This window comes from Myxocyprinus asiaticus, chromosome 26 (assembly GCF_019703515.2).
Source record: "Myxocyprinus asiaticus isolate MX2 ecotype Aquarium Trade chromosome 26, UBuf_Myxa_2, whole genome shotgun sequence".
Taxonomy (NCBI): domain Eukaryota; kingdom Metazoa; phylum Chordata; class Actinopteri; order Cypriniformes; family Catostomidae; genus Myxocyprinus; species Myxocyprinus asiaticus.
This window is the reverse complement of record NC_059369.1, coordinates 32,396,488-32,422,414: the sequence shown is the minus strand read 5'-3', so window position 1 is coordinate 32,422,414 and position 25,927 is coordinate 32,396,488. Positions and strand designations below refer to the sequence as shown.

Here is a 25,927-nt window from a genome sequence, read left to right as displayed (position 1 = left end):
TAATTTCCCTTATACTGTATAAGAGGTGATATAACTCAATTACATTTACATTTATTAATTTGGCAGACGCTTTTATCCAAAGCGACTTACAAAAGTGGAGAACAAAAGCAAATCATCTTAAGGAGACAGTGGTATGAAAAGTGCCATACTACAAAGTTTCACTAGCAACAGAATAGCATTCAAAACAGATTAAAAGTGCAACAAGAATTTTTTTTATTTTTTGTTTTTTTATTAATGTCTAGTTAAGTGCTCATGGAAAAAGATGTGTTTTTAGTCGAGTCAGCTTCACGGATGGAGTTGGGAAGGTCATTCCTCCATCGTGTTATGATGAAGCCAAAAGTCCAGGAAAGTGTTTTGGTGCCTCTTTGTGTTGGTACAACAAGGCGATGTTCCTTAGCCGACTGCAGGCTACTAGTGGGTGCGTATTTAAATATTTAAATAAAAACAATGATACTTTAATCACAGATGAGTTGAGTTTACTTGTAATAAGTTAAAATTACTTAAATTAAGTTCAGTTAACTTGAGCCAAATAGGTTTACTTAGAAAAAGCATACAAAACGATTGCTTTATAAAAAAATCTAAGTAAGGTCAACTAATTAGATTTTAGAGTGTAAGGTTAATGGATTTTTCAAATCACTAACACTAAGTATTAAACTTTGGCACGAAACCCAACATGGATGACTTGGGGTTTGGCTCTGTTGAGCCAGTAACCAACCACCCACCCTGAGCTGAGTTTCTTGATGACAATGAATCTTAGCTCTTCAGTGCATTCTCCACATGCAAGGTTACAAATGTTGGTTCCTTTTCTATGTGCGTTTCCCAAAAGTGCCCTTAACACGAACGTCCGAAAATACGCTTTACTTGCTACTTAAAGTAATTTTATGGGTTCAATACAAGTTAAGCTCAATCGACAGCATAACACTGCAAAAAAATTATTTCCTCTTGTCCCCCCTTTTCTTAATAAAAAGTAAAAAATAGGTTACAGAGAGGCACTTAAAATGGAATGTGGACAATCTGTAAAAGTTAAAATACATTTCAAAAGTATAGCCACAAGACGTAAACAATATACATGTTACCATGATTTTAGTGTGGAAAAATTGCAGCCTTTTCAATGTAATTATTATACCCAATGTTAAAACTTTGACAATGCACTTAAACACTTTACGATTACTCCAGAGCTGTTGTAGCTCTATGATGATTTTCAGGTACTACTGAAGTTAAAACGTTTTTGGGAAATGGTCCATAATTCTAAGATGATTTGTACCATTGTTTCTACAATCTACTTAGGCTTGGGATGCTTTTGAGAAATGCAGCCATGGCACAGTGGCCATACTGGAAACACTCACATTTTCCTTAGAAATAGTACAAATCTAGCTGCAGTTAGTACAGGAAAATTACAAACAGCAGCCCAGTATGCAACAAATAAATGCATGAGGAGGAGGAACACATGCACACACAATCCCTGCAACCTCAAGCTTTCTTTCAGGTCACCTCGGACCAGAGTGTTAATGTGTCTCATTAGACAGTGTGCCGAGAGCTTGTGTAGTATGTGTGTGAAAATGTCACTTTGCCCTGTGGAAGAGCTGTACTTTTATATCCACACAAAGAAAGAGAATGGTGTGAATGTGCGTGAAAACAGCCCAGTGAAAATGGAGAGAAACAGAAATTTGTGAGAGAGGAAGACGACACTGTCCTTGGCTCAATTCAGCTTCCATGCTTGCTGGAACACAGAGTCCTAATCAGGAGCCCAGGGGCCTAATGGAGGCACAAGCTTAACCAGCGGGGAGATATTTTGGGTCAGCGCTGAAGACTGGGTGTCAGCTCTGACAAGACAGTGTGTCCTCAGAGAATGGAAAGAAAGTGATAGTGAATGAGGAAAAGTCAGACCGGCTGGATAGAGGCAGGGACCGAAGAAGCGAGTGCAGACATTAAAATTCAGTCCACCTCAATTCACTCCCTCCAATCAATCACTTTCAATCTTCACACAAACCTTTCTTTCAGCTTTCAATCTGTCTCACTCTATAGGCTCATTCTACTTTCTCTCTCTACTTTAGCGATACATGTCTTTTCTCTAATCTCTTTTCACTGCTTTATTCAGCCTTCCTTCATGACATTTTCTTCTCTTCGTCATTTCAGTCTTACTATACGACACATTTCTCTACGCATCTCTCTCGTCATTCTCTTAAAAACTGTTCTGTCTCCCTCTCCTCATGTTTTTCTATGTTCCTGTGTTTCCTGCTGAGGGAGAACAAATAAGTAAGGGATAATGTGCAGCAAGCTGGTCATTAATCGCAAAATGAACCCTAACAGTGATCAGGATACAACACAAAGCACGGGGCCTTGCTAATCACACTGCTACTCACAAATTAGATAACAAAATGGACATGAAATATTGATTTGTTCAATTCTGTTTATTATGTGTGATGAAAAATACAGCAGAATGATACAAGAGTCATGAAGCTAGCACAGGTATTTAGAAAATCGGTTGTCAGGAATAGCAGGAATATTTAATTATACAGATAGACTGTGGCATTCTGCATTATTTTTGTATAATTGACTGCTAAGGTTACTAATCAGAATCTGCAAAAATACAATACAAATAACTAGACTACACATCTTTCTATAGTGCCGTCCTCGCTGACAGTAATTAACAACGCAACATGATGTCACTTGATAAGGGTGTTTTTTTTTAATGAATCAGCCGAATTGTCCAACTCAGATAAAGATGAAAATTTTATCCAAATATTAGTATACTAAACATAGGTAGGTAGAATTTAATTTTGGCAAATAAATTAACTTTGGAAGGCAGAATTCACGAACAGCGAAAAACTAAACGTAGGAAGGCAGAATTTAGGTTTAGCGAACAATTAAAGGTAGGTGGGTAGAATTTAAGTTTAGCGGACAACTAAACGTAGTTTAGTAGTTTGATAGATAAATCTCTATATCTTGATGATAGTGCTGGCATCATTCAACATCCAGATCCAAAAAGAAAGCTCGCACGTCTACTTAATGCTCCAAAAGATCTTTTAATAAATAGCCATGTGGTTAACATTGCGACATACACAAGAGTCTTCTCCAGAACGTTCTGAAGAAGACTCTTGAGTGGGTCGCAATGTTAAGCCCATGGGTATTTATTGCCCACTAAAAAGCCACTTGTTCTCCATTGCTAAATTTTGTCTCCCCAGTATCCCGCTTGTTCACAGAAAGACAATAAGATAGACAAGACCCTGTCTCACTCTGTTGACACGACTGCACAGGACAGGGACATTCTATCTGCGTCACTGTGAAAGAAAACCACTAAAGTTAATATTGCTTATTTTCTTTTTGTGGCAAAAAAAGCTCCAGGCATAAATGTGAGACACACTGAGTAAGAGAAGAAAGAGATGCCTGAATTTTCACCCCTTGATTTGGCAAGGAGCTTTGATCTTGTTTGAGAGGACATCAGTTGAAAGGCAGACAGAAACTGAATAAAACTGGACTCTTAAAATGGAGCCAGCAATAATTTACAAACACGTCCTCCTCTCTCAACACATCTAAATGGCTCGTCACCAGAGTGATACACAATACTGAAGTCCTTCCCCTTGAAATAGTTGAATGGGTACAAAAAGAAGAGGACTTCGCCTGCATCCTCATCGTTTGTGGGTGGGTTAGCTTTAGAAGTTAGCTAAATCTGACAAATCCTTTCTTCTGAGACATTTTAGGTAAAAAAAAAAAAAAAAAAAAATATGTAAATAATGCTTTTTGTTATTCTAAAAATACAACTGGATTATGGTTATTCTGTATTAATATATCCGCATTAATGTATACAATTAACTTTACATGTAAACGTTATAAATCTATGCTAATGAAAATAGTTCCAACCAAAGCCAAAGTAGGATCAACCACTGCATGTCGGCAAGCAACCCACTGACTGACAGCCAGTCTGGAAAACCGTGAATACTGACAAGTGGAGTGATAAAAACAGTGAAGAGTCACAAATGATGTTCTATTAAAATATCAGCACTCTTGGAATGCTACTTGGCCAATCAGTTTAGAGGGCTGGAGCTAACTGTTGCATAAAAAGCTTTATATAAAACAACAGAAGTCAGTGGCATGCCCTCATTTTGATAGCCAAGTAAACATATGCGTGTAGGTGAGTACAATATACTGTATGTAAAATGGTACATACACTGGTGGTCCTCATCTTCAGGTGATAGATGAGCCATGTGTAATGGAACTCTGTTTCCTCCGAATTGACAGACTTGGGGTGGATACAAACCTTCCCATCAGTCTTGGTGTACACTTTCACAAGCCTGCAAAATACACAATTTCAAAAAGGATGTTAATTAATACTATGGGTTAAATAGTTGATACCCCAACAAAAGACTCAAAAGTCTGGCTTGTAGAGACAAGATTCATGCAACCTTAAGCAACTCATGACAGCAAGAGAGTAATCAGTAGTGCTGGGGAAAGAAAAATAATAAAATCTGTGACAAATTGTGATTCTTGAGCCAAACGATTTTAAAATAGTCTCCCTGATGAAAAATCGATTTTTTATTTAATACAGAATGTTTAAAACATGTTTATCTTAATGCTACAATGATTATTAGATACATATAGGAAGTTATATTTGTGCAGAGTTCAACAGGTTTTCTCTCTGAGAAGTTTTGTCTCTTTAAATCTTTACGTTTAGTCCTTTAATGCACCGCTGCAACAGCCATCATGCACAGTTTGTTCACTGTCGGACGTCAAAAATATAACTCTCTGCAGTGATCAATGTTCCTGTTATGCATAATCCTAAAGTATATTTGAGAGGTGTTGTAGAGGATACTTGTCAGAAGTCATTCTGCAGATTCTGTCTGGCACTGCTTTAATAAATAGTTTTGCTGTAAAAAGACTTATCAAACTACTGGATGCTGTAAACTATATGTCACGCCCCCACAGTATTTATAATCTAACAGCCAGGGTATTCATGTGCAGTGGCGGGTTATTTTGCACATTTATCTGCCACTGTCGACAAGAAATGCCGGCTAGAAACAGGGGGTGCTTCTCATTTCCTAAATTGTGCAGCCTCGTTTCTCGTTGCTTCGATTCCTCTGTCCTCGTTTCCTTTCCTTCCATCCTTTCCTTGTTTCCTATGAGGGTGGAGTTAGGAAGTGAAGAAAGGAAGCAAGGAAAGGAAACGAAGATGCACAATTTGAGAAATGAGAAGCACCCAAAGACGTGTGCTTGAGGAAACACATCTGAAGTTCATTTGCGCTTTGGCGCCAACGCGCGCAGCGCTACTGTGTATCGCGGAACACGCGCAAATGGTGAGTTTTCACTTTTTATCCTCTGTCAGTTATCTGGGAGCAGTTTGTAAGACTAGTGTTGTCTATGAGATTGCTGTATAGGATCTCGGACTATCTCAGGATGCATATTCAAAATAACATGCAACGACATTGGGACTACAGGTGAACTGTCATGTGTCATAATTCAGGTTAGCCCCAGAAATGGTTCTTGAACAAGTTTACTCTTTAGCCTCCATTTGTAATTTTGTATGTTGCAAAATGATCATTATGATAATATGAATAGCCTATGGTAATGTGTTATATTTTATATTCTAAAATAACAAAATTAGTTTGATAAGTTAAAATTATATATTGTATATTTACTTTCTGAATGCAAATGGACATAATGCAGCCTTATGGGTTCCTTTGCACTAAATAGTCGCCTAGCTAAGACAAGGCACTGACTGGTTGATTGGTAGTTTTAAATTGGTCGTTTTGCACATCCATACCTTTTACCTGCAAATGATATATTACAGAGTGTAAACAATTGTCAATTCAGACACAGCTGTTCTTCAATAGACATTTCTTTCTGAGGAGTTCCAAGTTTTTTTATAAGAAGTTTTTATATCAAAACATAAAATCGCAACACTTACGGAATCGCAATACCTACTGAATTGTGGAGTGGTGGTGGCGTAGTGGACTAAAGCACTGTACTGGTAAGCAAAAGGTTGTTGGTTCAATCCCCACAGCCACCACCATTGTGTCCTTGAGCAAGGCACTTGCTCCAGGGGGATTGTCCCTGTAATAAGGGCACTGTAAGTTGCTTTGGATAAAAGCATCTGCCAAATGCATAAATGTAAATGTAAATGAATCGGCTAGGAAAAAAATCAATGTAATATCGAATCAGGAGTTCTGTGGCCCTAGTAATCAGACTGAAGCTTCATTGTGATGGTAGCTAATGTACACACTTAATGAGGTTCTGCTTTTGCAGTCTGTTACGCAAATTCATATGAAGCTGTGTTGCATCACTGCTTGAATGTATAGCAATGTTATTATCGTCATCGAAAATTAAATGAAAACATTTTCGTTAACTGAAAAAAAAAATCTCACAACTAAAATACTTTCATAACAACAAAACTGACTAAAATCAAATCGAAGTGACCTCAAATTAATTTTAGATTACATTTTTTGATACACAGTTTATTTACAATCCACTAGATAGTTAACACAAGACTTAATTTAATGATGTTTGATGATAGAAAATGCTAAAAATAAAATAAAACTAAACTGAAACTAGAAAACATTGAGAAAACTAAAACTAAACTAAAACTAATTGGAGATAAAAAATAAATAAAAACCCCAAACTATAATAACCCTGATGTAAAGCAGTAACAAATAGAGTGAGGCAGCATGTAAAGGTCTGAATTACAGACAGAACAGGGTTGAATGTAGAACTGTTTGAATAATGGATAGAATGAGGCTGAATGGAGCCGTGTGAATAACGGACAGATTGAGGTGGTGTGTACAGTGGCATGAATGAGGTGTGCGGCACCAGAAAACTAAAAGAGCGCTGATGCACTTTGTGTGCTTAAAAGCTAAAATCAAACATCACTACAGGCCTCCTCAGCGTCATGACCACGACAGCTTCAAACTGCTGCTGTGACGCAGCTAATAATAGAGCCAGACGAAACCAGAATTCAATGGCCAAAAGAGGGATAGAGAGAGAGAGAGAGAGAGAGAGAAAGGTTTCTTCATGAACAACGGTTCAACTCTTTTGAAAAACTCGGATATGTGATAGATACCAATCTTTATGCCATGTCTGTCATCCAAGATCATTTTCATCTTTTATTTTTTCACAATAAAACAGAAGAGTGTAAAGATTTCTAAATTGGGAGGATGCCATAAGCGATACTCTTCCAGACTAGACTGAAGTTTCTGAAGAGCTGAGGACTTTTAATGAGAAAACTACTTCTAACACAGTTGAGAAAAGAGGCCACGTAATCAAAAACATAAAAAATAAATAAATAAATACAAAAAAAAAAAAAAAAAGAGGAATCTATGCATCTTACGTTGGTCTCTTCCTACTGTGGTTGGGGCGGATCTTGGCCACTTTGGGGTACAAACCAGCTACAATCACTGCCTTGATCAGCTTCTCATTTTCTATGAAATGTAAAAAAGGGGGGGAAAAACGTGTAGAGCGGAATAATGGTTAACACATGGTCATAAGTGTTATAAACAATAAAAGTACAATCAGCATTGGGTAAATTACTCAAAAAGTAATCCACAACAAATTACTAATCACCTCTCTAAATTGTAATCAGATTACTTAAATACTACTAAATAGAAAGTAATCACATTATTACTTTTAGGTTATTTTCTAAAAATAATTCCACCATAGAACATTTTAATGTTCTTAAAAGTGATTAAATTATTTGTAAGTCAGTAACTGATCACAAGAATTAAAAATGCATTTTTTCCCCCCTTAAAATTAAATTACAGATTACAGTAACTAATTACTTTTATGAAACCAAGTTTAATACTTGGGGTTAAGGGTTTGTTTAAATCCTTATCCCCAAATGCCAAAACTCAGCACACTCAGCCTGCTTTAGGGTATGTTTAAAGCAGTAATGCACCACTTAGTAACCACAAAAAAAAAAAAAAAAACAGGAACAGCTAAATGGCTCCTCTCTAATGGTTACAAGTGGTAATGGAAATCAAACAGACAGTCTGGTAAGCAAGCAGACAGCTAGGCCAACAGATAAATAGAAAGCTAGACAGGTACACAGATAGACTTACCTGAGTTTATGTTAGAGCTGGGATCTTTAGGGTCCTTGTTATTCACAAACCCTGCTGCCAAAAGATGCTCTGCAAACTGACCTTTCATATTCTGAAGCATCTGTTGGAGCACCCAGCACAGATGGAGGGACAGATGTAGAGGGACAGATTATACAAACATAAGTGTCCGGGTTTAAAGAGAGAGTAGCTCAATTTCTAGATGTGTATGGGCATTAATATGCCTATAAATGAACCTTCTGTTCAATTCCTTTCCGCTCTATCTAGTTGTTTTAAACATTAGAACATGTCCAAAATAAAGAGCCTCTAAGAATGAGCTGATTGGTGGAGAGTCCAGACTGACCTGTAGTGTGCTGGCAGAAAGGAAGTTTTCCCAGCAGTACTCCCGCTCATACCTGCTGCCCTGTCTCTTCGCATCCTCCCAGCCCTAAGAATAACGGCAAACAAATGCATGAACGGTCATGAATACCTGAACACTGCATCAACTGAAGCTAGACACCCAAGTGTGACAGCTTAAAGAAATAGTTCACCCAAAAATGAAAATTATGTCATCATTTACTGTGCCTCATGTGGTTTCAAAGTATACGAAGTATAATCGAGCTTGAAATTATGATTGTGCCTACAGATTGCAATGGCAAGATGTACAGTGAAAAAGAGTTATATTTTTGGTCTCTTCTCCCCCAAAATCGATTAGATCGCTTCAGAAGACATGGATTAAACCACTGGAGTCATATGGATTACTTTTATGCTGCCATTATGTGCTTTTTGAAGCTTCAAAGTTTTAGTGACCACTGTATTGATCTACAGAGATGAGATATTCTTCTAAAAATCTTCGTTTGTGTTCTGCAGAAGAAAGTCATACATATCTGCGATGGCATGAGCGTGAGTAAATGATGAGAGAATTATCTTTTTTGGGTGAACTACTCCTTTAACATTTCCTTTTATTCTCCACAGATGAAAGTCAAACAGGTTTGGAACTACTGTATCCCTTTAAAGACAAACTACATCGCCTGTGAACTTACCCAAAATGCATTGACAATTGTGAGATGATCGCTTCTGGAGTGTTTGGAGAGGATTTTTCTCTTGTGGTCCGCTAATTTCTCCTTCCCCTAAAACAAACAGTTTGCAACAATCTGTCATTAGTGAACGCCCTTTAGTATTACTCTAAAAGCTCTTGATTAGAGATCCTACAGACTGGGGGACTAATGATTTGCAGGTGTTATACATGTGTTCAAGGGTGCGTTTGTATGTACCAGTGGTATGAAGAAGGGGTCTTTAAAGCTAAGGCTGGCTGCAATGGTCAGCACAGGGTCCAAACAGCCCAATAAAGCCCCAAACAGAATCATTTTTCCTATGTGAGGTTCTACAGGCAAACGGGCCAGATGAAATCCTAATGGAGTCAACTCCTCATTCCGGTCCAGGGCGTTCTATGTGGGTAAGAACACACACATCCATAATTTGTTGTATGCTATAATCATTGTGTACAAAAAAAAAAAAAAAAAAAAAGGGGTAAAATAGAAATTAATTAATTAATTAAATGAAATAAATAAAATAAATAACAATCTGTCCTCAGTTTGGAAGAAGCAGGACAAATTAAACCACTCAGTTATTATAAATAAAATACAAAAAAAATATTTCTTGATTATCGATTTTATCAATTAGCTGTTGTAGCACTAAAATAATTTCAACTCAAATGAATATTACATATCCATTCATTTGTTATGAGCAAGATCTTTATGTTGTTGTTGATTTTGTAAAACTAATCCAACCATCCTTTTTTACTTTTTCACTTTTATCAACCCTTACTTCCTTTCACCTCTTTTTCACTCACCAGATCCATCAGATGTGTAATGGCCAGTTCTATCGCTTTGTCTGAGGGAGGGTCTAGAGTTTTCCGCAGAAATGACGCAATGGAGCCCAACTTCAGGATCTGAGAGAAAGACAGAGAAAGGGAGATAGGAAAATTGCATTTGAATCTTTTCAATCTTAGCAGAAAAAGGGATCAAGTAAACCACAAAGCTTTGTTCTGAGTGTAAATGAAGGTGTAAAAGCCCCGGTTCATCTGGGCCTCGACAACCAACCGGCAACACGAATTGGGACTTAGAAGCCACATGGAGGTGAAAATGAGCAGTAATTGACACAGCTAAAAGGCCTCGTTAGACGATTACACTGCCTCCCATATACAATGTAGAGTGATTAATGTCCCTTTTAATCCATTAGTTTGTTTGTGTGCTCAGTTGTTAGAGTCACCGGAGACTATTTGTGAAACCTCTGCCTTCAGGCCCCATTAGAGTCACACAGCTACGGGCAAAAGAGGTTGAGTGTAAGTTTGTATGTGTGTGTGTGTGTGTGTGTGTGTGTGTGAGAGAGAACATGAGTGAGTCACCGGTAGAAATGTTCAGTCCAATTTCCTAAAACCACAGCTGTGAGAGGCTTTCTTATGCATTTTGACAGCATAAACTTACAAGTCTGCAAAGCCAAGTGGTGTGACTCACAGAAAGCTAGGCCAATACTTTATTGACCTCTGTGGGAAAATTCAGCCATGCATTTAAGCGAAACGTTAACAAAAACACACAAATTGAGCGTTTGATTGGATACCTTTATTTGCAAGCAGAGCTCTTCCAGTGGGCAGCGTTGGATCTCAGGTAACTGGTAGTTATCCAGGAGGCTGGCTCTCAACCCATTATACAGGTGATAGCATTTCCCTGGAGACACCCTGCTCAGACACAAACACAAACAAGACACACAAAATACAATGCCATAATGCTTCCAATAGCAGAGTCTGTGTGATGAATGCAAATTACTTTCAATAGTTCAATCATCTGTTTTAGGAATAGTTTCAGGTATTGCAAACATACGCACATTTACATGGATTCATTTACCAGATGCTTTTATCCAAAAGACAAATTTTATCCCAAAGACACAATTAAAACAATCATATACAGAGGAACACTAAACACCTGTGTGTAACATTTTTGCTGTTTGGTTTGAAGGGGGTTAACTGAATTGTTTGGTGTCTGTTCTTACACAACACAAATGCATATACAAATACAATGCATATTCATAAGCACCATTTTAACCAGAGGGGGAGAACAAATGTGTGCATGCAGACTGTGGATATGAGACTGAGTGAGTGAGTGAGTGAAGAAAGAAGTAAAAGAAAGAAAGAAAGGGGACACCAGGACACAAGGAAGGAAGGAAGGTAAGAAAGAAGGAAGGAGACATCAGGAAGAAGGAATGAAGGGGACGCCAGGATATGTGGAAGGAAAGGAGGAAGGTAGGAAGGAAAGAGACACAAATGAGGAAGATGATGCCAGGAAGGAAGGAAGGAAGGAAGGTAGGAAGGAAAGGGACACAAATGAGGAAGACGATGCCAGGAAGGAAGGAAGGAAGGAAGGTAGGAAGGAAAGGGACACAAATGAGGAAGACAATGCCAGGAAGGAAGGAAAGGGACACAAATGAGGAAGACGATGCCAGGAAGGAAGGAAGGAAGGAAGGAAGGAAGGTAGGAAGGAAAGGGACACAAATGAGGAAGACGATGCCAGGAAGGAAGGAAGGTAGGAAGGAAAGGGACACAAATGAGAAAGACGATGCCAGGAAGGAAGGAAGGAAGGTAGGAAGGAAAGGGACACAAATGAGGAAGACGATGCCAGGAAGGAAGGAAGGAAGGAAGGAAGGAAGGAAGGTAAGAAAGAAGGAAGGAGACATCAGGAAGAAGGAATGAAGGGGACGCCAGGACATGTGGAAGGAAAGGAGGAAGGTAGGAAGGAAAGAGACACAAATGAGGAAGATGATGCCAGGAAGGAAGGAAGGAAGGAAGGAAGGTAGGAAGGAAAGGGACACAAATGAGGAAGACGATGCCAGGAAGGAAGGAAGGAAGGAAGGTAGGAAGGAAAGGGACACAAATGAGGAAGACAATGCCAGGAAGGAAGGAAAGGGACACAAATGAGGAAGACGATGCCAGGAAGGAAGGAAGGAAGGAAGGAAGGAAGGAAGGAAAGGGACACAAATGAGGAAGACGATGCCAGGAAGGAAGGAAGGAAGGTAGGAAGGAAAGGGACACAAATGAGGAAGACGATGCCAGGAAGGAAGGAAGGAAGGTAGGAAGGAAAGGGACACAAATGAGGAAGACGATGCCAGGAAGGAAGGAAGGAAGGAAGGAAGGAAGGGGACACTAGGACCCAAGGAAGGAAAGAAGGAAGGCAGGAAGAGGAGACAAGGAAGGGAGACATCAGGACACTAGGAAGGAAATGAACGAAGACAGTAAGGAAGGGGAGACAAAGGAGGAAGGCTATCACAGGAAGGAAGGAAGCAAGCAAGCAAGGAAGAAGACATCAGGAAGAGGGAATGAAGGAAGGGGACACCAGGACGGAAATTAAGAAGGTAGGAAGGAAAGGGACACAAAGGAGGAAGGCGATGCCAGGAAGGAGACACCAGGACACAAGGAAGGAAAGGATGGCAGAAGAGGACACAAGGAAGGAAGGAAGGAGACATCAGGACACTAGGAAAGAAAGAAGGAATGGGAGACAAAGAAGGCAGGCGGTCACAGGAAGGAAGAAAGGAAGGGGACGCCAGGAATGGGACACCAGGACACAAGGAAGGCAGGAAAGGAGTAAGGAAGACATGAAGGAAGGAAAGGGACAGCAGGAAACAAGGAAGGAAGGAATAAAGTAAGGAAGTAAGGATGGAAGGAAGGAAGACTAAGGAACTGAGGAAGAACTAATCACTGGAGTTTGCCAGGTTAGTGGCATCAAAACTAAGAGGCACTTGGTAGCATGTTAATTGAATAGTCTTTTTCTACACGTTTTAAAGTTGTTGTTTTTTTCGATAAACAAGCCCCAAAATGGCACATAAAAACAGTCTGTCTTTTCCTGTCTAAGTGAATGGTTCTTGGCTAGAACGATCTGCAATGTGGATCAGACTTTATGCCATAGTCAAACATCTGGCTATGCAAGACTAGACAAATCTTGCTGATGTGAAAGTCAATTTGCTTTTCCATGAATAATGCAGCACTATGGGGTTACTGTGGCAAAGGGGTGGAGAATGCGTGCTTGACAGTGTGTGCATATACACAGGCAAAACGAGAGTGCGGGTGTACATTTAGACATTTAAGGTGAACGAGTGAGAAATTGAAATGGTGTGTCAGAGCCTGTGCTGAGCAGCAGGGCAGTTTCATTTAATAGAGTCACTGTGCCAATTTAACTCCAAACACGTAGACACCAGACATAAATGGGCATTGTTGGCGCTCTTTCGCTCATACCTGAAGATATTCAGTTTAGTTTGCCATATGAATACAAACTAAACATCACTACAAAGATCTTTAACATAAACAAATCATCTGTTTACAGTAGAAAAACACATTTCCTTCCAAAAAAAAAAAAAAAGCAGCAGCTGAACAGGATTTCTTCTGTGGCATTCAGCTTCAGTAGAAGCCAAAAGAAAGATATTTTTTCCCTTTTACTCTCACCTCAGAGACAGAGGACAGACAGACCTTCAAGAATACACTTACGATAGTCTTAAATAAAAAGAAAGAAACCCTGAGGGTGTGAATAGATGAAAAGAGGTGTGTTATTAGACAGAGGTGAATTAGGGAAATGGGTTCTTCCATCCCACAACATTCCTGTAATACTCCTGTAAAGGCAGGTACTGTATATCCTGAGAGGTTTGACATTATTCCACTGGGTGCAATTCCTCCTGCTGAAATTGATTTTGATACTTGTGAATGGATTGAGGAAGAGCTCCTGATATATAGAGGGAATAACACGTAAAAGAAGTAAAAATGAAGGGAGGGAGAGATTGAGAGTGAGAAAGAGATCTGTACCTGCCAGCACGACCCTTCCTCTGTTTGGCGTTGGCTAAGCTCACCCACTCTGCAGCCATGGTGCTGATGTTGTTCTGGGTGTCAAAATGAGTTTCTTTAATCTTCCCTCCGTCGATCACATATACGACATCATCTATCGTGACGCTGTAAAAGACAGAGATTGAAAGTACAAGAAATAACACAATGCTTTGATGACGACACTGCAGTAGAGCATAAAAATGTCCTCTAAAGACGAAGTGAAATCTAATGTATTAGGAATAGTATCAGGTAGTGCAAACATACATACATACATATACATTGGTTCATTTACCAGACGTTTTATCCAAAGTGATATACACGCACTGGTCATTCATCAGTGTATGTTTTTCAAAAGAAAAAAAAAATTGGTTTCATAATCTTTCATCAAATTGTGTTAATTTTCTCCACCCTCTTATATGACTTTTCTGCTGCCGTAACCAAGGCTGTGTGGGCAAGGAAGAATACACATAGCATTTCTTTAAATGCATCGCAAATGTCATTTCATGTTGTCTTTGAGCAAACTTTCATTATCAAAGCCATATGAAATGATCAGAGCAATATGATTAATCACATGTGAACTGAAAAACGTAAATAATTCTAGTAACTTTTTGGTTGCACTTTATTTTACAGTACGTGTACTTTCAGTACATATACTTGCAGTGAACTTACACAAGAAAGTACTGAGTAATATTAGGTAACTACATGTTAGGGTTGGGGTTAGGTTTAGTGTTAGTACCGTGTAATTACTGTAGTTATATAATATGCAAATGTAGAACAGTACAGTAAAATAAAGTGCTACCGACTTTTTAATAACAGCTGAAATCAGCCATCAGCATAGACTCCAGATGTTGATAACCAAAGACCTAACATTTCGCAAACAATGAACAATACTTTTACAGCATTTATTAATCTTGGTTAATGTTAATTTCAACATACAGTATAATATATATATATATATATATATATATATATATATATATATATATATATATATATATATATATATTTTTTTTTTTTTTATCAAAAGTTGTACTTGTTAACATTAATGCACTCTGAACTAACATGAACTAACAAATGGACATTTGTATTTTTATTAACTAACATTAACAAATATTGCTGTCAAAAATATAGTTCATTGTTTGTTCATGATACCTAATGCATTAACTAATATTAACAAATGGACTTTATTGTAAAGTGCTACCAACTTTTCAAATGGCAGAAAAGCCTGAAGATTCTGAACTTAATTAAAAAGAGATCCACACATACTGTATTCTCAGTGTATGAATTTATAATGAAAATCCCATCAAATTCTGGCTGCTTTCAACTCTTCATTGAGTTTGTTTATACAGACGGGGCTCGGAGCCCATTTAAAAGCTGTGTGTGCGCGCGTGCGCACATGTTAGTCAGCTGAGTTTTAATTAGCTGGCACCATTGCCACTTGGCCATTGTAGGGTTTCAACTTTTGCATACTGATGGCGCTAGTTAATTTAGAACAGAAGTGACAACACAGTTAATTATTGATTAGAACCCAAAACTGACAAATGCTTATTTCAATCTTAACAGAGAATCAAATCACATCTTACAGTACTGGGCAAAGAAAAATACAAAAGGCATGCACAAAAACAAAGGTTCAATCATAAACACATATACATGCAGTTAAGTAAACACAAGCACACCTGGTTTCTGCAATGTTGGTAGCGATTACAATCTTGCGCACTCCTGGGGGCGGCTTTTTGAACACCTGAGGGGAGAGAGAGAAGTGAAGTGTCATTCATGTATAGCACAATTGATAGTTAGAGGCGCTGGACTTCACAAGGAGATCAGCAAATTCAATTCAGCACGGTCCAACAGGAGAGAGAGATTGCATTTGAGAGCTGTGGTGGGAGGCAGAGAGCTTGCCACAGCTGTCTACACTCACCTGAGTCTGAGAGACAGTGGGCATCAAAGAGTGGAGGGGGATGATGATAAAGCGATCTGAAAGTGAGGCAAAATATGAGAAAGTCACACTACAGTATGCTGTGGCTGCTATTGTACGTGTAAGTGTTGTTAATGCTGCAACAACAGCAACAACAAAACTATAGCGGTGCAATGGCCAAAAATTTACTTTGACACTTTTTTTTTTTCTTACAGTGCATCCGGAAAGTATTCACAGCGCTTCACTTTTTCCACATTTTGTTATGTTACAGCCTTATTCCAAAATGGATTAAATTCATTATTTTGCTCAAAATTCTACAAACAATACCCCATAATGACAACGTGAAAGAAGTTTGTTTGAAATCTTTGCAAATTTATTAAAAATAAAAAATGGAAGAAAAAAAAAAGAAAAAAGAAAAAATCACATGTACATAAGTATTCACAGCCTTTGCCATGACACTCAAAATTGAGCTCAGGTGCATCCTGTTTCCACTGATCATCCTTAAGATGTTTCTACAACTTGATTGGAGTCCACCTGTGGTAAATTCAGTTGATTGGACATGATTTGGAAAGGCACACACCTTTCTATATAAGGTCCCACAGTTACAGTGCATGTCAGAGCACAAACCAAGCCATGAAGTCCAAGGAATTGTCTGTAGACCTCCGAGACAGGATTGTATCGAGGCACAGATCTGGGGAAGGGTACAGAAAAATTTCTGCAGCATTGAAGGTCTCAATGAGCACAGTGGCCTCCATCATCCGTAAATGGAAGAAGTTTGGAACCACCAGGACTCTTCCTAGAGCTGGCCGCCTGGCCAAACTGAGCGATCGGGGGAGAAGGGCCTTAGTCAGGGAGGTGACCAAGAACCTGATGGTCACTCTGACAGAGCTCCAGCGTTTCTCTGTGGAGAGAAGAGAACCTTCCAGAATAACAACCATCTCTGCAGCACTCCACCAATCAGGCCTGTATGGTAGAGTGGCCAGACTGAAGCCACTCCTCAGTAAAAGGCATATGACAGCCCACCTGGTATTTGCCGAAAGGCACCTGAAGGACTCCCAGACCATGAGAAACAAAATTCTCTGGTCTGATGAAACAAAGATTGAACTCTTTGGCCTGAATGGCAAGCGTCATGTCTGGAGGAAACCAGGCACCGCTCATCACCTGGCCAATACCATCCCTACAGTGAAGCATGGTGGTGGCAGCATCATGCTGTGGGGATGTTTTTCAGCGGCAGGAACTGGGAGACTAGTCAGGATCGAGGGAAAGATGAATGCAGCAATGAGACATCCAGAGACATCCTTGATGAAAACCTGCTCCAGAGCACACTGGACCTCAGACTGGGGCAAAGGTTCATCTTCCAACAGGACAACGACCCTAAGCACACAGCCAAGATAACAAAGGAGTGGCTACGGGACAACTCTGTGAATGTCCTTGAGTGGCCCAGCCAGAGCCCAGACTTGATCCCGATTGAACATTTCTGGAGAGATCTGAAAATGGCTGTGCACTGATGCTCCCCATCCAACCTGATGGAGCTTGAGAGGTCCTGCAAAGAAGAATGGGAGAAACTGCCCAGAAATAGGTGTGCCAAGCTTGTAGCATCATACTCAAAAAGACTTGAGGCTGTAATTGGTGCCAAAGGTGCTTCAACAAAGTATTGAGCAAAGGCTGTGAATACTTATGTACATCTGATTTTTTTTTCGTTTTTTATTTTTAATAAATTTGCAAAGATTTCAAACAAACTTCTTTCACACTGTCATTATGGGGTATTGTTTGTAGAATTTTGAGGAAAATAATGAATTTAATCCATTTTGGAATAAGGCTGTAACATAACAAAATGTGGAAAAAGTGAAGCGCTGTGAATACTTTCCAGATGCACTGTACTGTGAAACAATTTTTGCATTATGTAATACATTTTACTTCATGCACAGGCCATAGTTTCACTTGCAGCAAAATATATGAGCTAGTCCATCAGTGAAAGGAGAAGACCCATCATGACTTTGTTCCTAAAATGTTCATTTTGGTGGCTTAATGGCGAGAATATGTCTCAACTTTTTTGAAACGACACTAATGGAAAAATCTGGGCAAGGGTCAGATATTGTTCTTTCATTGTGAAAGAACACCAAAGCCAATTTTGACTTGCATTTGGCACTTAGCGAGTGAAAATACTGGAGCCAGGCTGAGCACGTGTATGTGAGATTAACAGACTTTAACGTCTACCTGATTTAAACATCTGGTCAGCCATAAGAAGATCATTCAGGCTGCTGATGTTGTCCCAGCCAGGCAGAAAGACTAGAATTGCTCCATTCTGAAATAAAAAGCAGCATCAATGTGTCTACAACTGAACATACACACTTTTTATTTAAACAGAGCTTTTTAAGGCAAGTATCACTTTTATTTTTCTCATGTTAAACTTCAGCTCATAACTCATTTCCCATGTTTCAGGGTTCTTATTGCTTTGAATTTTTAATTTTGTTTTTATTTCTATTTTATTTTTATTATTCCAGTTTAGTTTAGTTTTCACACTTTGTCTGTTAGTTTTAAGCTTTCAGTTCAGTTTTTTATCATTCAAATATGTCTAACGTCATTACATTTCTCAGGGCAGTCTTGTGTTACCTCTATCTAGGCAATTTTATGTTTAATTTGGGTGGATTGTAAATGTTTCAAATTTCACAATATACTGTTCGTCAAAAACTAAAACTAATTTGAGGTCATTTTCATTTTTATACTTGGGCCAGAAAGCAACCACCAACAACACAGAAGAAACCACTAGCAACTGCAAAGAATCATAAACTCTGTTGCAATATTCTGGCAACCAGGTCAACATTCTTTTTTTGGTTCACCGTCCTCTCTGGCTAGTGGTGTTCCAAAGTGACTAGCCACTAAGCATTTTCAGTTCAATTAAATTTTATTTATATAGCACAACTTAAAAACAAGAAAAGTTGACCAATGTGCTGTACAATGTGTTCGCAAGAACTTTTAAAATACAATAAAACCCACAATAAAACATAATATATACCTAAAAGACATAAAATAACAGACAACATCACAAGTTGTAGGCTAGAGAGAAAAGATGCGTTTTTTACTTAGATTTAAAAATATGTAGTGCTGGAGCAGTTCTGATAGAAGTCGGTAAGCTGTTCCAAAGTTTAGGTGTGGCTATGGCGAACGCTCAATCACCCCTAGATTTTAGCTTCGACTTAGGAACAGTTAATAAACTCTGGTTGGCGGACCTAAGAGCTCTTCCTGGACGGTGTTCACACAAACGGTCAGAGAGGTAGGCAGGGGCTTGGCCATTTAAGGATTTAAATACAAGCAAGAGCACTTTAAAATCAATTCTAGAATGGACAGGAAGCCAATGTAAAGACGTTACGGACACCCGTTAAAAGTCTTGCAGCTGCATTTTGAACCATCTGTAATCTAGATATAGAAGAATTGTTTATTCTCAAATATAGGGAATTACAGTAGTCCAGACTAGAGGTGACAGAAGCATGTATCGCTGTTTCGAAGTGCTTGATGAACAAAAAGGACTTCACTTTAGGAAGTACTCTTAGTTGATAAAAACTGGATTTCACAACAGAGTTAATTTGCTTGTCAAATTTAAGTGCACTATCAAAAAAGACCCCCAAATTTTTCACACAAGTTTTAACCGAAGACGATAAAACACCAAAATTTAAATGAGAATCGCTAACCAAAATTCCCTGACCCACAAAAAGTGATAAAGTTACCTGGAGACTGTAACTGCATGCATTTGTTTGGACATTTTATTTGAACTAGAATTAAATGAGCAAGACACAGGCCTAATGATTTTAGTCTCTTGGAATATCTTAAGGCAAACAAGGCCAGTTAGAATGAAAAGGATAGAACAGGAGGAAAACTTTGTCAAATTATTGACAACATTTTTCAGTAAATTGTACTGGTTTGTAGAATTGTGTTGTAGTTTACCATTGTTCTTCCATTGTTTAAAAGTGGCATTTGTAATAAAAAGGCTATAACCACATGTAAGACCATGGATGGAAACTCAGTGCCGTGGTTAGAAGATTTGCCTTTATAAATGCAATATAAATTTATAAAATTTCTTTCATAATACCAGTTAGTGAAAAAGTACAAAATATAATACATTTTAGTAAGGGTGATGTGTAGTTTGAAAAGTCTTGTAATTTATCTTGGTGCATTGCACAGTGTTCTCTTTCCTTTTCCTCATCAGTGGTGTTTATAATGTTGAGGCTGTCTAGCCGTTTAAGACTTTTGATTTCCTCCAAAGAGCCGTAATGTAGAACAATCTATGTAGAATTCAAATGGGTTGCATATGTTTTGAGGTATGCGCTGCAATGGAATCTTGTTGAATCCCGCAAGTGATACGCTCTGTGCTATTCTATCTCTGGAACACACACACTCCAGTATGTTCAGTTGTGGTTCGCACGAAACCACACTTCATTCACCCAGAAGCAGATGCGCGTGTCAGTTGGGAAGCATATTTAGTGCTTTTAAAGCACTGAATGCGAGATGAATATGATTCAATTTGCTTTGGCCGCCCAACATTCACAAAAATTACGAGTGGCTAGTAAGAAAGACAGATTTACACACCCCTGCCATGTTCTACATGCGTTTGGTGGATCTTCCGCATTCTTTTATATTCATTGCGCTGTGTCTAGCTTTTTTAGCACAAGAATGTGTTCAGTCTGAATGGCCCCTTACACACAAAGACACCAACATGATCTAACATGGTCAAAAATAAGCATTTTCAGTTTGTCATTGGGCAAGAATATTTTTTCTTAAATCTCTGCACTCTGACAAAACTTGCATTGCCACACTGTGATCTGAGGGGCAATTTCTGTCTCAAAAAATGAGTCACCCACCAGAGCCAGATAAAAGTGAATAAAATCTATTTCATTAGCAAAAGCAATCAGAGTATTTTATCCTCATAAAAATGCAGTCTGTGTCAACGGAGGGGAGGAGGGAGATAAAATTTGAAGTGTCCCCAGGCGGCCCTGGTTCTATATTTAACAGCGCAGCAACATCACATCAAGGGTACATGGTAAATTAAAACAGAGCCCACTTATTTTTGCAATGTACATTAGCATATAACTGGTTGTGCATGCCAACAGGAATCAGAGTGTATGTGTGTGTGTGAGTGTGTGTGAATGAGTTTCAGAGCATCCTGTGACCCAGATTCCTCTGTGTAGTGCAAAACCTGACATTAAATATCCCAGTATTCCCAAATGTTATGGTTAATTAACAATACTTAATCTCACTGTTCCGCTGTGATGTCCCAGACCATGACACTGATGACGCAATCACTTCTTTGTATGAAATCCTCTTATCTTCTCGAAAACAAAGAGAAGACAAAGAAGCGAGGACTTTGAGGCAGGTGTGATTGGATTATTTCACACTTCACCTAGAGACAAGTTATTTGACTTTAGGGTTTGCAAAGGGCCAGTCGGAAGACAGTGATGCCAACGGCCAATAAATGCACGATACGCTCTTCTGTACTGTCGGTCTCTCGGTCTCTTACGCATTGCACTCTTCAAGGGTCAAAAGACTTATGCCTCCCAACTGCCATTCAGTAATTATGATGTCTCACCAAATGTCAATCTATGAAACGCTCAATGTCTCCCATCTATTAAGGCAAGCCTTGTGTGATGGTTCAGGGTCTCCGTCTAGTTGCCATTTTTAATTGACAGTACAGTCCAGAAAGCACAAGAAATGACGAGAAGAGAATGAGACTGGGGAAATGATGGGGATTTGCATGACACGACACTCAGTATGTTTGCGTGCACTTCAAAACAATAATTAGTCTTTTTTTTTTAAATGTCATAAAAATGCTTCAGTCTGACTGATTTTTTTCAAAGTCAGACTAACAGACCTAGATAATGCGACTGTAACTCAGCTTTGTCCAGCATTTATACATGTTAATTGGACCTCAAGTGGCCTCGGCATTGTGCACATGCTCCATAAAACAAAGGTGATGTGCGATGTGTATTTAACACCTTCTCAGCTGACATTCTTCCTCCAAATATTCGATTACGCACTGTGACATGTATACTTGGACAGACAGATGAAAACTGCAGCACAACTATGCAAAATAAACTGCTATAGCACAATTCTAGGATTCAAGGACATGACTCCTGCTTATAACTTTGACTATGAATAAAAGTGAATTAGCTAATTAAAGTCTTTATGTCTATCCCAAATGCATGCTTTTATAACCCTGCTGGCAAGTGCCCCATGGGTCTGCACTGGCTTACATCACCAGAGTGTGCACTCGGGGAGAAAACCGCAAGGGCTAAGGGGGCATTTGGGACAGCACTTAAAAGACACGACAGCAAAAAAAAAAAAAAAGAAAAAAAAGGCTAATTTAACTAAGTGCAAAAGAGAGGGTGGAAAATGTTCATAAAAAACTACATTATGACTGTTTTGGGTGCAAAAAACCTTGAAGAACGTTATAAGCGGATATCAGAGGAAAAAACAAAATGCAAAAAAGTGATGATCTGACACCTTTAAGGGGTATAAAAGGGGTTATTGAGGTTGTTTGAACACGTATTGCTAATTTTTGAGAATTCACGCTATTGTACACATGTAGAGTAAGCATAAACATGCAGAGGTTACAATGGGATGTGAATGTAACAATGAAAGGGAGAGACAGAGGAGAGGAGCATCTGCTAAGCAGTCCCATTAGCACACATTTCATGCCAACATGATTCTGCTTTACTAAGAGGCTAACCATCTGCCTCTGCTCCAGCCAAGTCACACACACGCACACACAAACACCCAGTCGAAGAGGGAGGAAACTCACATCCTCGTGCATAACAATGTGGCGGATTAATGCTACGATCAGCTCCAGGTTGATCTTGTCATCGTCATTCATCATCTCCAGAGCATCAATGGTGCTGACTGAGAACCTGCAATCGCAGCACAGAGATGCTTTATCACAGCTCACAAAAGTGACTCAACGCAAGCACTGTTATTTATGCATGGAATAAATCAAGTACAGGCAAAGTCACTTTAACAGCTGAAAGATAAACATTAAGTCTAACGTCAGGACAGCAGTAACTTTTACATTACTTTTAAACTTCACCAAATATTTTTGTCATAATGTTGGACTTTTGGGCTGCATGATTATTATAAATATGAATGGACATCAACAGTCTGTGATTGGTTACTGTTCAACATCTGCAAAAAAAAAAAAAAAAAAAAAAAAACACATTGCAAGTAGAAAACTTACAGTTGTAGACAGTAGTAGAATGGTAGAAGACATAAACAGAATGCTGCAATTGATACTTTTCACATCAAGTTAATTATGGCAGCTGTAATTGTAATCTAGATTATGCATTCGATTAATTGTGCAGCCCAAGTAGACATACAGGTTTATAAATGAAATGGCTCACCAAAAAGCATTTCATCAATAGTCCATGTATTTTAACAACTGGTGTATGCAAAGCGTGGGGTTTGTTGGGAATAGATTTATTACAGGCAATAAACAGTGCAGTAATAATTCAGCCTGTACAGAAAACAGAGAGAGGTTTTCAAGTTTTTTTTTGCCTGTCTTTGAGTGTGCGGGCGTAGCAGGGCCAGCTTTCATGGTATTCAGCCTCCTTCTGCTCTTTTTCTGGCCGTATGTTCTTGCCATGCAAAAAGCCTCTATTGTAGCGAGGCCTGCGGTCCTGGTGCTGCGGCCGGAACCTATGACCCAAAGACAAAGTCAAAGACTCCCAGCATTCAGTGGCCATCATGGTAAAACAAGGTGAGAAAATCTATTGTTGGTCCTCTAAAATGGAGAAACTTTGACCAGCTAATGACCAGATTCACATTGCAAAGAACTATGAAAAATATGGCTACCAACTAAATAGTCCCACCACATAGTTTGAAACCATGTAAAACAGTAACCAACTTAATAGTTTAAAAAAGTCTTAAACAGAGTTGGCATATTGTTTTTTTTGTTTGTTTGTTTTTTTAAATCTAAAAATAAGCTAACCTTAGCATTTCCAACACATCTTCCAGTAAATACTCTTGCACTGGGTATGTGTATCCAGGAATATGGATCATGGGACAGTTTTCTGAAAGAGAATGAATCAGTAAGAAAAAAGAAAGAAAAGGGGCTCAACAATCTTGAGTGACTGCCATAGTCATGTCTGTTCTTTAGTACATGGTTGGATTCTCACTGATCAAGATCTGATTCTTCTCCTTTGAAAGTTGAAGCTATTACTCCGGTCATTAGCACTATGCTATAATCCTGCCATATTGTGTTCTTCTGAGGGGGGCAGAATGCTTTATTTGTCTATGATATATTAGATAATGGGTAGTTAAAAGAATTGTTCACTCAAAAATAAAAATTCTGTCATAATGTACCCTTCCTCATGCCATTCCAAACCTGTATGACTTTCTTATGTGAAACACAAAAGGAGACATTTCAATTAAAATCTCGGTCCATCTTCTCAATACAATGACAATTGATTGTGCCACATTTTAAAGTTAAAAAAAGAACCCAAAAGTATCATTAAAAGTAGTCCATGCACCTCGTGCATCATATTTTAAGTCTTCTAAAGGTATACAGAAATTTCAAGATTTTAGTGAAAATCGTGATGCCCATTGCGCATTCATGAGAGAAGCTTGTTCACAGTAGGAAAACCTTCACGCGAGAGGGCTGGCTATAGATACAGATGTCCTGAAGCGATTTCGATTTCAAATCAAAAGCTCTCGATTAGATCCGATTCCTATTTCGATTAGATACCGATTCGTATGGGTATATTCGGTTTTAATGTACTTTTTGCTTACATTTGAAAGAAATTCCCTCTCAGCTAATGCTTTTGATTATAGAGGGGACCTTCTAACTAGGTACATTTAAAAAAAAAAAAAGATTGTTTTTCACCATATTGCTCACGTTAGCTTTTTATAAACATTTTCAAATCCATTTCATTCCATCAATAAATATGATGTCCTATAAAAGCATAACTATATCTAGTTACATGTTTGTTGTTTACATGCCTGATTTGTACTATTTACAAGTATTTACATTGATATGTAGAGTAAGTGCTAAATCGGTAGTCTCTTTACGAACGGCGTCTCACAGGAGTGTTTGTTTTTGTGGAGTGCACATAACGAGAGTGTGCGGCTTCTTCAGCGCATCCATGCTATGTGTCTTTAGAATTAAACATTTATTTTTTGTTGTTTTTGATCAACAACTGACTGTGAAGAATAAAAAGACTATTAAGAGACATTATTCAGTGACAAATGGATTGTGTAGATCTCGTCTTTGGACACACATTCCACAGAACAGGTCAAAACAAACTTTTATTCTCAACAGTGAAAGGATCTTGATGCTAAAATCTTTTCACCACAATACTGCTCAATTACTGGTGAGTGAAATCAGAACATTTACCAGCCAGTGGCTAATCACAGACATTTTTAGTTGCATAGAGCAAAATTTGCTCGCATATGCAAGTGACTTTCTCACATTGTAGATGATTGCACAGAGTAAAAGGTCGATCTTGGGATTTAAGAATCGATATCGTTCAAAAGAAAAAAAATAACAATACTAGTTCTCACGGGAACATGCAAGCCACTGTGAACAAGCTTCACATATTACTAACTTTCTCTTCTGGGAAAATGGAACAAAACTATTAAGGAACCCATATACAATTGGTATTAACATGTGTTTTTGGTGATACGATCATATGCGGTTAGTGCTAAATACAGGTGTAAACGGGGTCCAAAACGTTTTGTGATTGAATCACAAAATCCACACACGAATGTGGTCAAATACGTATGTAACCGCATCACATTCGAGGTGTAAACGCTAATCCATCCTGTGTGCGTCCCGGCTGGCAGCAGCGAAGCGCCACCCCTCACCTGCATTTAATCAACCGCTGCGCTAAAACAAGAGTTTAATACCAGGTGTAAACACGGTAAATGACTAATCTTGCATAATTTGTTGTCCACTATAAAATTTTCTCTAGAATAAGAATCCCCTCTCCCTAGTAACAACTAACTCTATCTAGTAATAGCAATATGCCCCAACATTCTATTTCAATAGGAAATACATCAACAGAGGAAAGAAAACTGCGTTCGTCAAGTAATTTTTCTTTATAAAATAATGTTTTAATGAATTTTTCGTACAGTATTTTTATAATGTAG

At 38.5% G+C, this 25,927-nt stretch overlaps 1 protein-coding gene across 1 annotated transcript in view; it reads right to left on the bottom strand.

The window, feature by feature from the left end:
* LOC127416875 (ATP-dependent DNA/RNA helicase DHX36-like) overlaps window positions 1-25,927 on the bottom strand; it is a 40,401-nt gene that overhangs the window by 1,291 nt on the left and 13,183 nt on the right. Inside the window, exons 9-23 of the mRNA XM_051656460.1 lie at window positions 23,769-23,850; window positions 23,336-23,476; window positions 22,590-22,695; window positions 18,014-18,101; window positions 15,800-15,855; window positions 15,558-15,622; window positions 13,864-14,007; window positions 10,641-10,758; window positions 9,874-9,972; window positions 9,296-9,469; window positions 9,065-9,151; window positions 8,386-8,469; window positions 8,046-8,145; window positions 7,319-7,409; window positions 4,169-4,292 (exon numbers count right to left, since the gene is read on the bottom strand). Coding sequence (XP_051512420.1) covers window positions 4,169-4,292; window positions 7,319-7,409; window positions 8,046-8,145; window positions 8,386-8,469; window positions 9,065-9,151; window positions 9,296-9,469; window positions 9,874-9,972; window positions 10,641-10,758; window positions 13,864-14,007; window positions 15,558-15,622; window positions 15,800-15,855; window positions 18,014-18,101; window positions 22,590-22,695; window positions 23,336-23,476; window positions 23,769-23,850 — 1,559 coding nt within the window. The remainder of the gene's footprint in view (window positions 1-4,168; window positions 4,293-7,318; window positions 7,410-8,045; window positions 8,146-8,385; window positions 8,470-9,064; window positions 9,152-9,295; window positions 9,470-9,873; window positions 9,973-10,640; window positions 10,759-13,863; window positions 14,008-15,557; window positions 15,623-15,799; window positions 15,856-18,013; window positions 18,102-22,589; window positions 22,696-23,335; window positions 23,477-23,768; window positions 23,851-25,927) is intronic.